Raw genomic sequence first — 12,114 nt, forward strand, 5'->3', positions numbered from 1 at the left:
TAGCGAGAGGTCACTCAAGCTCGGAGTCACTATAACGCTGGATACATCGACATTCGTAGAACACAGGGAGCTTCAAATGTACTGAAGCTTTCTCCACAATCAATTTTAGTTTAATGCGGACATCTGAAAAGAGATAACAAAGGAATTGCCGATGTTTGGCCGCGCGGCAAAAATTGAGGGAGTCCCCAAAAATGTTACCAACCAGGGAGCATATATGCGAATAATCCCATAAGAGAATGAAGGTAACGGTTATGAATCATAGAGATTTAGAATTGGGGGCCCAAGCGTCTTGAGGCCCCAAGAAGATAGCGGGCCAGAACTAAGAATGCGCTGAGCGCAAGGCAGCCTTGGGTCTTTGCATTATAGGGTCAACTCAAAGACCCTAAACTCGAAAAGTAGCGTGGTTTCCCAAGGCGCCTTCGGTACAGTGAACTAGAATATACGTTGGCGAGCATGATAGTAGGGTCCCACCGGTTATTGCGGCTGACGTGTTCGTACAGGCCGATCCAGTGTACCTTGGGTGGCTCGCGCGGACGACGAGTAGTCGCGTGATAGCCAAGAGAGGCATACAAGCCGCAGCCATCCAGAGCTCGGATCGCTCCGTCAAGTTATGGTACCAAGCATAACTGGCCAGTCAAGCAGGCTATATATAGTGAAAAATTTTCACCACCCCGTTTTAAAAGGGACGCCATTAAATCATCGTCACAAAGCTTCGTATAAATGCGCTGTCGCGTTTCACTCCAACTTAAATCGGCGCACAACAGTTGGTTGCAGAGCAAACTTCCCTTGTTCCGGGTGACTGTCGGCATATTTACAGGCAAGAGAGGCAGAGCAATGCAAGACAACGCTAGCTGAGGCCGGGCCGGCGTCCCTCGACCTCCCTCTAGCTTAGAAATGGCAGAAAGAAGTCGCACAAATATTAACATAGTCACCATTTTTATTACAAGTTTGATTTAGGGCCTTCTTTTTTTTTCTTTTAGAAAATGAATCGCTTTAGATTTCGCTTGTAAAAAAAATACCCTTCTTGTTTTTTTTTTCGCTTGGAAGCGTCTTCCATTTTCACAACTGCGGCGTCCCGAGCTCGCCACCCAACGCTGCTCTTGTCCCAATTCTAAAGCTCTGACGTTTCTCCCAATCCAAGAGCAATCAACTCAACACGGCTTAGGGCTCTTAGGCCCGTATTCACAAACCAACCTTATCTTAACGCTATAAGGCGTCCTTTTATAAGGATGAGGAAAGTATAAGGTTGAGAAAAGGCCAAGGTGTAATTCAGAAGCGTCCCTTATTGCGCGAAAAGGCGCCCTTATCGAAGGCGGCATTATCGTCGTAAGAGATGAGCATGGGTGCGAGGCTATGAACTTTTCTTGGCCTTAAACCGCTCGGTTATTAAAAAGGAAACACAATTTTGTCGCTGAGAACAATAAATATAAAATGGGATGGCGCATTATTACGCGTCGTGAAAAAGCAATGTGAAAAGTGCGAGTTCTAGCCGTTGCACGTCTCTCATCTGGCAACACGCGTTGCCGTTTTTTCTTGTTTTTTTTTTTTGCCATTTCCATTTTGCGGTGCTCGAGCGCAGTTCCTTCACTTTTTTCTCCTGTGTGTTAGCTATAACTTGCGCTTTGTACTTTTACATGCTGTAAATATTGCGCGTATTTAATTATTTATTTCCTTATTTATTCATTTATTTATCTTTTGAAGTGTTCATTTGCTTATTGTAAGATCTGTTGTGGGGATGGCCACTGAGAGGAAAAAAATCAACTTTACGGAGGAGGAGCGGGGAATTTTGATTGACTTGGTGACGAGAGAGAGCAACGTGCTGGAGAACAAACGTACTGATGCGGTGTCCCTAAGCGAGAAGAAAAAAAAATGGCAGCAGATAGAAGAACAGTTCAACAGTAAGAACGGAGTCCACCCGCGCACGGAAAATCAGCTACGCAAGTGTTGGGACAACTTGAAAGAGAAGTGGCGCAGGGCGAAAGCCACCGACACAAAGGAGCTGTTCCGAACTGGTGAGTTATATTTCTTCTCATCTTTCGTGTGTCAAAAAAAAAAGTTAGAGAGCAACGGCACCGCCGGGTGTCGTCGCATAATCCGTGAGCGCCGCGTCCATTCAGCCCAGACGGGTCGCCTAAGCAAACGCACGGAGCGTTCCGGCGCGTTTGCGGTATCACCAGCGTCTGCCATGCAAAGCTGTTTTGTTGCATGGCTGGCGCGTCCGCGCCAGCCAACGAGACAACAGTGCCAACAGATCGAGGTGAAGAAGTCTGATTTTCAGATCGTGTAATATAGTTTGTCAAACAGGCATAAAAATGGATAAAGTAAGGCTGTCAAAAGCTCACCTTAATCCAAATCGGAGTGCCGAACGTACGCGTCTTGTTGGAAAGACGAAGCGAGTGCTCTTCAAAACGCAATAAACAATGGCCACATATCGGTTTATCAGTAAAGATGGTTATAAAACGTCTCTGTGTACTGGCGGTGCAGTAAGGGGGGAATACGGTGTCGGGTAGAAAGGAGCAGTACGTCAAGCTTTTGCTTCATGTGAGAAACACTGGCTAAGCGATAGTACATGGGCCAGTTGGTTAGGATTCATCGTAAAGTTCGTAACAGCGCAATACAAGATATGGACAATTGGAAGGAAAGAATGACGAGCCGTGTTGCCATTTTTTCTTTCATATTGTACGTGTCTTGTGTTGCGCTGCTACGAACCTTACGACAAGCGATACTAGTTAGAGTGGATGTCTAGCGGATCGGTTTTGAACTGACTCCTTGAGGACTGTGTTATATTTTCATCGGCGTGGTATTGCAATACGTATTTCCTTGAACTTCATGCTTTTCAGGGGGCGGCAAAGCAGCCGATTCGGTGCTCACAGAAGAGCTGCAGCGAGTCGGCGCCGTGGCATCGCATATGTCAATACGAATTGACAACGCTTTTGACAGCGACCGTGCGCGACACGACGTTCCTACCAGCGAGGCCACGGCAGTAGTTACTGCGCTGTTGTCATCCATGCAGCCAGCGGCGATCCCTGAAGGCGACGGTAAAATTATAAGCGTCTTGTCTTTACACGCGAAGTGCATGTCGTTTCTGTTGCACGCTGCCTATATGCTTCAAGAATGACTGATGGTGCACAAACATGGTTTGTTTTTGTGATAACGTGATTACGTAATATACACGAAGCATATTTTGTATTTAACATGACCAACATCTTCCTCAGCGGAATTCCTTATCTGAAGAACGTTAAGTATCAAGTCTGTTATGTGAGGGTCTTTTATGGCGGCGCAGGTGCAAACCAGAATTTTATATCACTCAGAACGACGCGATTTTTTAGCTACCAATTTTCTAAAAATGCACTGTAAATTCTGGAATCGATGTGAGTTGCTGCTCCTCAGCTTGGAAGCATCCGCTAATTGGCTTGTAGGTAATTATAATGGCAAGACGTGGTCATGTTTGGGCACTAGCCTGTGCTGCAAGAAATTTATTGGAGGAGGTTCATGACATATTTGGCAATAAATTCACATAGTAAGTAGACAAGTGGCAAGTTTCAGCAGATGTGTGCATACCGTGATGTTATTGTTTAGCACTCTGTCCAAATACTCAATTTCACAGGATGTAGGTGAAAAATTACCTAGTGACAATTATCATGACATATATGCATGCCTTAAACGTGACAATGGTATATTGTTTTGCAGGTAGTGAATTTGCAGATCATCACGCCAACCAGGATGACCCAATCTGGGAATTGGAACCATTGAGCCCTTTGAACGCCGATACCTCTTGCACGGAGACGGAATGTTTAGGCGAACCGGAAGCATCTCAAGCTCCACAAGTGCCTGTGAGCCAGCAGAGCGTGAACAGACCCACACGTCCACTGCCTCCACTTGTTCGGAAACGTGGCAGCACAGCAAGAACTTCACAGCTCGATAAGGAAATTCACGCACGGCTAGAAGCTGTTGCAGAAGAACGAGTTAACAGGCGGAAGGAGCACCTGCTGCGTATGAAAATTGCGAGGGCCGAGAGAAAAGAACTCAAGGCCATCAATGCGCAAAAACTGCAAAATGCCGAAGCGAAGGCAGCGCTTCTGACATTGAAAATGCAGCTGCTGAAAAAGCAGTTGGAATAAAAATATTTTGTTCTTTGGAAGCAATGTTGTTTATTTGTTCTTAGCGAGAAAAATAGTCGCGAATAATACGCCTGCGGGCTCTGAACCCATCTTCAGTGTCTGATTGCTGTGGCTCATCAGGTGGCATTGATGGACCTGGCTGTGCGGCAGGACCCTGTTGTGTGGCAGTAGGAGGAGGTGCAGCAGGACCTGGGTGAACGTCCGGAGGGATTGGGTCATTCAGGTGGCGGCTGAGATTGTGCAGTGCAGCACACGCTGTTATGACCAGAACAGAGGTTGACGTCTTTATCTGCAATTTCGTGTCGAGGCACGGAAACCTTCTTTTCCAGATACCGAAGACCCTCTCGATTGTGCACCTTGTCGTTTTCTGGGAGTTGTTGTATCTTTGGAAGAATGCATTTTAAGATTAATGGTAAGAATCCAATCCCTACTCATTATGTTGCCCTGTTACCGTTCAGCTACATGCTTACCTACGCTCCTCTGAACATTTAGGTTCCTTTAGTGGAGTCATTAGATAACGTCTGCAAGCGTATCCCATGTCTCCGAGAAGCACACCTTGAACTTCCCCATCCTCATAGCGTGCTCTGGCATGGCTGTTGTCAAATATACGGCTGTCGTGATTGGAGCCTGGCCAACTGGCGACGAGATCAAAAAACTGCAAACGAGGTCCTGTGATTGCCTGCAATAAGAGAATATGCAGCTCTCATTATATGGTTTAATGTTGGCATGCATTATAGCTACGTCCCAAAATACCCTTGCTGTAATGTGAGAGCGCACCATCACTGCAATGGGTCTGTAATCATTCTGGTAACCTAAACTTCTTTACCATGATAAAATAACATACTGGGATACAAGCCATACTTTCACTCTTTAGCCTTTTAACATGCTTTTGTGAAGTGATGCAGTAGAATACATCCGTAAATTGAAAAGAAAAAAGAACCCTACTAGAATATTAAAAATTCAGCCCCCATCCGGTTAGAGGAGTTGCAAATAAATGCATTTGGAAAATTGTGGCTAGTGCTCAAAGCGATGTGCCATAATATGTATTTTGTGCACAGAATAGCTTTAAACCCCGTATTCAGAAATGCATCTTAATTTGAAGCCCATGCTTGACTTGATTTAAACGACGCCTGTCGTCAACGCACCAAAAGAAACGCAATAAGCGTCTTCGGCGCGTTCGCACAAGGCGCCATTCATATCAAGTCAAGCATGGGCTTCAAGTTAAGATGCAGTTCTGAATACGGGGTAAAATAATGCTCAAAGTGTGTTAGAAGCCGCACGATGACCCGTATTTAGCTTGAGAATGTATTTCGACGCGTAATAATTGTAACATGAAGTCTCCACATACCTGCACATTAAAAGAAAAATATCCTTTCCTGCAGCGAAAGACTTCTGCGTCTTTACCTCCAGGGCTCTTGATCCTGATGTGCGTGCAGTCCATGCACCCTGTCACACCAGGAAACTTCCCTATTCGATAAAATTCGTCCATCACTCGAGATGCTTGTGCGGCATCGGGGAGCTTCATGAGTGCTGGGAACAATGTCGCTGCGATCACAGTAGTCACACGTTCAATGATGCGAGACACTGAAGGCTGGAATATGCTGACCAAGTCACCAGTGACCACTTGAAACGTCCCGCCGCCGTAGAAACGGAGGGTCACGAGGAGCTGTAGAAGTGGCTGCACGGGCGAACCGCGATCGTCTGGGCTAGGAGCAAGTGGCAGGATGGAGAGAAGGTGTACCACCGCTCGTTTTGAAAAGCGGAACCTGCCAAGAAACTCGCCGTCGTTGTACATCTCCATGGCATTCTGACGGTCCCTGAGTACACGCCGGATGAGCTTTACATAAGGAAGGGCTTCGCGAACATCGGCTTCCCTTAATAGGGCGACAAAATCGACTAGCTCAGAAAAGCCGCTTGCGTGGTCGGCCATAATAAGTGGCGCCTTAAGGTAGCTGCCGCGGTACCTTAAGGAACGCTCCTTTTCCGAGCCGGTAAGGTTAAGGAAAGGTTCGACTTAAGCATAAGGTTTGTTTATGAAACGCGTTAAGGCGCTGAAAAGGTAAGGAAGGCAAAAGATAAGTATAAGGTTGGTTTGTGAATACGGGCCTTATACTCCGTTCCATACATAGCAGTGAACGCTGTGGAAACTACGCAAGAGGTCCGGCCAAGAAACGTTACCACTCAGCGCGTTCCGTCCATGCTTCGCTGCGCGCCCACAGCGTTCGCTCGCGCGAGCGTGTGCGTGAGGCTCCTCATGGCGGGTTGCAAATTAAAAAAAAAACGAAAAAGAACAAAGATGATCTAAAACAACGCATTCGCAACCGTATACCACAGTGTGTTTGTTTCTCAAGAATAAAGCTTACTTCATTCAATGCTGAACGTATATATATAAAAGACAGTTGCACACAATTGCGGCAAAAATAACAAAAAACATCGAGCTATATCCAAGTGCTAACGAAGCCACTGCAACGCGTCTCTACTATAGCATCCACAGCGTTGTGCGATGTACGGAACGGAGTATGTATTGGGGTGTACTCGATGGCTGGAGTGCAGCTGGCGCCGATGCGTACACGGCGACCGCGTGCCCCGCTCGCGATATATAGTGCTCAAAAGATGGCGGTGATGGCGTTTTTCAGGCGCTTACAATCGCTGCTCGAGCTTGCAGCACACAAAAGTATGGCGTACGAGATTAATTGGTTCCTGTTACTCCGAGGGAACGCTTGCTGACTGTGCGATTTGGAACTGATATATATTCCGTAGTCCTTGTGCCTAATATAGAAAAAGGCTTCACACTCCATGGAGCCAAATGAATAAGCTGCTCCAGTTTTTATTTATTATGTTATTATTTACACAACCATACGCGGTGCCGTTTGACACTACAGAGCAAAAAATACAACAGGCAATAAAAAGCACGTATATGTACCAAAAACGCACACAATTATACGAACGGAACACAATACGCTAAAATAATAATGGTGAGCACATACGCAGTGAGAACCTGCCTGCAAGCGAAATAATTTTCTAGATTGCAGTATATGCGGTGCTAAGTACCGATCCCTTAAACAACTGCAGGAATGAATGGTTCATGTAACTCTTAGAAGACGACGCGCGCACACCTTGCCAAGTGGCACTTCTCGTCATTGTCTGGCAGAACAGCCTATAATTTCCAACGTGACTTTCTTGTTCTCCACCTAAATGTCCATGTCACAACCCATGCGGTTAGCTTGATCCGTTCAAGTAATTTCCGAGTCATACCTGAGGTCGATGGTCTTGTTCAAGGCTATATAGGTCGTTGAGCCGGCCAGGAATCGCGATGACTATTTAGTTGACAAGTAAATTGCTGCAATATGCTTGACAAATACATTGCTGTCGGCCAACCTGAATTTATAGACCCCCTCTTTGGGATCCTCGGTGTAGAAATCTTTCCTTACAGGTGGGAAATCTGCCCAGCGCGTCCTTACTTCATCGCTCTTCGCAAGCAGCTTGGCTCCGTCGAGCGAAGGTCGTGAACGTTCCTGGGCACCCGGATCATTGATGAAGAGGTGGTTTCCGGCTGACGAATTCACCCACCTTCTCGGCTACTCGTATGCAACTTTGGGATCCTCGGTGTAGAAATCTTTCCTTACAGGTGGGAAATCTGCCCTGCATGCGCGACCTTCTTCATCGCTCTTCGCAAGCAGCTTGGCCCCGTCAAGCAAAGGTCGTGGACGTTCCTGGGCTCCCGGATAGTTGACAAATACGTTGTTGTTGACCGGCGTGAATTGGCCCACCTTCTCGGCTATCCCGTATGCAACTTCGGGATCCTCGGTGCAGAAATGTTTCCTTACAGGTGGGAAATCTGCCCAGCGCGTCCTTACTTCTTCAACGCTCTTCGCAAGCAGCTTGGCCCAGCCAAACGAAGGTCGTGGACGATCCTGGGCTCCCAAATAGTTGACAAATACGTTGTTGTTGGCTGGCCTGAATTGGCCCACCTTCTCGGCCATCACGCATGCAACTTCGGTATCCTTGACGTAGGAATTCAGGTGGAAGGCCGGTGGAAAATCTGCCCTGCGCGTCCTTTTTTCTTCGTCGCTCTTGGCAAGCAGCTTGATCCAGTCGAGCGAAGGTCGCAGATCCTCAATGTCGGGATCCTCTTCTCTGACAGAGAACTCAGTTGGTTCCATACTTTCGCCTGTATCTTCCCACCTCTTGAGCAGCGGTGGCTACAGCTCACCCGTGAAAGAGGGTCGTGTTCTTGCTTGTCGTTTCTCTTGGTCCTTTTGGTGTTGCTGGCAGCCGTGTTATATCACTGGCAGGTACTGCTGACGTGTGGACAAGCTATGACGTGGACGTAGCTGGCAATGCTCAGGCCGGCGCGTTCGAAAGTATAGCACGTGCTACGAGGAGCTCGCGCTGCCGATGGAAAAAGATGAAGATCATTGTCACCAATTGTATATACTTGAATGACGTATAGTGTCTTATAATATGTTTGTCTTTGTTGTAAATGCGGTTTTAATTTCGAAACCTGTCTAGCTCCTTTTCGTGTGTGCATGCAGCTATCACCATCACCACATGCCTTGACCCCATCAGTGACTTAACGCTGACGCAATACACTCTCCGTTATTTCCGCAGAAACTTTTGGGTCGTTTGATCATTTGTGCTGGGCGAAACCGCGCCGCGCCGGCCTTAGTCTCGTTCTCTCGCCTCTGGCTGCTTTATCCGATGTGCTCGCGACACACCACAAATTGCATCGTGTGATGATTTGGTTAGTTTCGCATATGCCCAACAAAATATAAAGGATGAAAGGCACACACTTAACAAGAAACCTAGTATTCGGTTGAGCAACCTTCTGCAGCTGCTATTGACGCCATTGCTACAGGGCTCAACGAAAGGCCAACGTCGACAGTCTTGGAGGAGTCTTGCTACGCGATATGCAAACAGCGTATACCTGTGGGCATACAGCTACGCTATCGTCGACGATGACGTGCAAACCTGCAGGGCTAACACTGCCGAAACAATGACTGAGGTCTTCGAGGAGTCTCTTCGGGCTGATATAATGATGGGAACGACACTGCCCAGAAAGTACGAGAACCAGCTGTTCTCACACGCGATGCAGCGGACAGCGCACAGAATACATTAGTGCATCTTTTTTCATTGCGATAGCAATTAAACGAACACTCGTGGTGGTGCGTTCATGTCGTCGCCGCCGCCGCCGCCGTCGTGCTGCCTCGATATTGACGGCGCATGCGGCGCATGCACGTGTGTGTGTGTGCGTGCGTGCGTGTGTGTGTGTGTGTGTGTGTGTTTGTGTGTGTGTGTGTCCTGTTGGGCGTTGAGCATAACGCCGACGGTTTCCTGTCGGTCTCATCGCAAGCACCATCGACTCGCGACGTCTGAAACGCCACTAGTGGCACTTTTATGCTTCCACTACATGGGCACTCGTCGTCGTCGCACCATAGTTCTGAGACGTCTCGTGTAGCTGCGAAGGCACTGTCCGATCCGCCCAGCAGGATTTGCCCTGCGTGCTGCGTCGCGCCAACATGTCTCTCCCGCGCAGATATATACTTAAGAGAGAACACCGTTCAAGGTGTTCAAGCGCAGCGCTATAACGTGCCGTCGCCGTCAGTGCTTATATATATATATATATATATATATATATATATATATATATATATATATATATATATATAAGTTATTATGCAGATCCCACAACGTATGTAAGAATCAATGTTATGCGAAGCATTGTCGACGGCGCGACCCGTTATTCTTGTGTCACTGTCGATGCCCGTCATACTCGGTGTCGCGCCGTTCCGTAAGGTTTTCCTTCGTGCTGTGCGTATACCACTGTGAATTAATTAAGGGGTAGAGTGTTCTACAGGAGGGGCAGCGATGGCTTCGCGAATGGGTGTTGTTGTTGAAAACACTTCCTCCACTTTGGGGTTGCGGAGAGAGGCATTGGTGGGTTTACAGTCCCGGTAAATAAAGCATCGCGTACACTTCACATGATGGCTCTGTGCGTGCTGGAACGCTACCTACATGGTACTTTAGAGATTGGCGTAAGCTACAATCGGTTATAGGATGCCTTGATGCACTCGTTGCCCGCCTGTCCGTACAGGGTGGAGACAACCGCGGCGTCTGTATTACGGCGTCCGCCATTCCCTCCGAAATACGCGTTGCCGGCACGCGTGTATGAGCGATCTGCCTAGGCAGAACAGGCGCTTTATGTGGGCAACAATACTATAGAAATGCATAATTACGTTTTGGTAGTTAAAAAGGTAATATATTTGAGTGCTTAGAGTCAAGCAGCACTATTAAATAAGCTGCCTCACGCGGTCATGTAATGCTGTAGCCTGAAATCGCATTGAAAAGCGTTACGACCGCTTGTTGGCGTGATAGCTTGCGTACTGCGCAACGGGAATTAGGTTGCATGACACCCGCTGTTTTGTTCTACAGGTAGGAAATGACGCGTTTACTTAAGCATTCGTATAGAATGGACGATCGAATGTCGAATGACCATATCATGCACTAGGCGTAGCATCAGGCCCAGTGCATCAGACACATTTGCGCAACGAAGATGCGTTGCTTGGAAACAAATTATGCAGCAATAAGAATAAAATTCCTTCAGAACATCTTGGCAGTAAAGGTAACGAGTCAGTAAATGATTAATGAATACGTGGTTATTGCCACAAAGTTGGGATCTAAGTACACTTCTTTATTACGTGCTGTCATTTCTCACACGTCTTCGGCAGAGCTCCTCTAACCACTGATCGCAAACTACAAAAATGATGAAAATTCCGCAGCGGGCTAGTTGGTTCAACATTATTAGCACTGTTGCGCAGAGCGACGAAGAGGCAGGACTCAAACGAGAAAACAACACACGACAGATGAGACCGACAGGAAACCGTCGGCGTTACTCAATGCCCAGCGGAATATCAGATAACGTTGGCGTGACTTTTTACTGCCGGTTCCGCTCAAACAAGCGCGCGTGCGCACGCAAACAGCTCAGTAAGAGCGCTACATATGCAGTGTGCTCATAGTGCGCGCGCACACATCGCTCATGCCAGCAGCACGGAACGCTGCCCTTGCTCCGCGACTGAAGTGATTGAGCGTACAGCGTCGTCGTTTCTTGCAGTCAAACGCACTCAGCGTCTCTGGAGGTCATCTAACCATTACCGCCGCGTTCCCCGCATGCACCGTCAATGTCGAGGCAGCACCACCACGGTAGCGGCGCCGACGGCGTGAATGCACATCAAGCGTTCGTGTAATTGCTATCGCAATAATTAAAAAAATAAATATGTACCAATGTATTCTGTGCATGTGTCCTCTGCATCACGTGTGAGAACAGCTGGTCCTTGTACCTTCTGGGCAGTGTCGTTACCACCATTATCAGCCTGAAGTGACTCCCCGAAGACTACAATTATAGTTTCGACATGGTTTCGACAGTGTTAGCCCTGCAGGTTTCCACGTCATCGTCGACGCTATATAGCACAGCTGTATGTCCACAGGTATACACTGTTTGCATTTCGCGTAGCATAGCCGCCTCCTCCAAAACTGTCGACGTTGGCCTTTCGCACAGCCCTGTAGCATTGGCGTCACTCGCAGCTGCAGAAGGTTGCTCAACCGAATACTAGGTTTCTTGTTAAGTGTGTGCCTTTCATTCTTTATATTTTGTTGGGTATATGCGAAACTAACCAAATCATCACACGATGCAATTTGTGGTGTCTCGCGATCACACCGGATAAAGCAGCCAGAGGCGAGAGAACGAGATTAAGGCCGGCACGGCGCGGTTTCGCCCACCACAAATGATAAAACGACCCAAAAGTTTCTAACGGAGAGTGTATTGCGTCAGCGTTAAGTAACTGAGGGGGTCAAGGCATGTGGTGATGGTGATAGCTGCATGCACACGCGAAAAAAGAGCTAAGACAAGTTTCGAAATTAAAACCGCATCTACAACAAATACAAACATTTTACGAGACACTATACGTCCTTGAAGTATATATATATTTGGTGACAA

The 12,114-nt window shown here is 47.4% G+C and overlaps 1 protein-coding gene across 1 annotated transcript; it reads left to right on the top strand.

The window, feature by feature from the left end:
* The first annotated feature begins 1,174 nt into the window (after positions 1 to 1,174).
* Positions 1,175 to 4,206, top strand: LOC129386672 (uncharacterized). The gene is made up of 3 exons (XM_055074789.2): positions 1,175 to 2,012; positions 2,841 to 3,038; positions 3,691 to 4,206. The coding sequence occupies exons 1-3, from the start codon at positions 1,736 to 1,738 to the stop codon at positions 4,119 to 4,121; spliced, it is 906 nt and encodes a 301-aa protein (XP_054930764.2). The 5' UTR covers positions 1,175 to 1,735; the 3' UTR covers positions 4,122 to 4,206.
* Positions 4,207 to 12,114: the final 7,908 nt, after the last annotated feature.

The sequence above is a fragment of the Dermacentor andersoni genome, chromosome 3, assembly GCF_023375885.2.
Source record: "Dermacentor andersoni chromosome 3, qqDerAnde1_hic_scaffold, whole genome shotgun sequence".
Taxonomy (NCBI): domain Eukaryota; kingdom Metazoa; phylum Arthropoda; class Arachnida; order Ixodida; family Ixodidae; genus Dermacentor; species Dermacentor andersoni.

Excerpts from the sequence above, each read along its gene's own strand:
- LOC129386672 (XM_055074789.2), top strand. The coding sequence starts at position 1,736 with ATGGCCACTGAGAGGAAAAAAATCAACTTTACGGAGGAGGAGCGGGGA. Across the intron at positions 2,013-2,840 it reads AAAGGAGCTGTTCCGAACTG|GGGGCGGCAAAGCAGCCGAT; the intron begins GTGAGTTATATT and ends CATGCTTTTCAG. Across the intron at positions 3,039-3,690 it reads GGCGATCCCTGAAGGCGACG|GTAGTGAATTTGCAGATCAT; the intron begins GTAAAATTATAA and ends ATTGTTTTGCAG.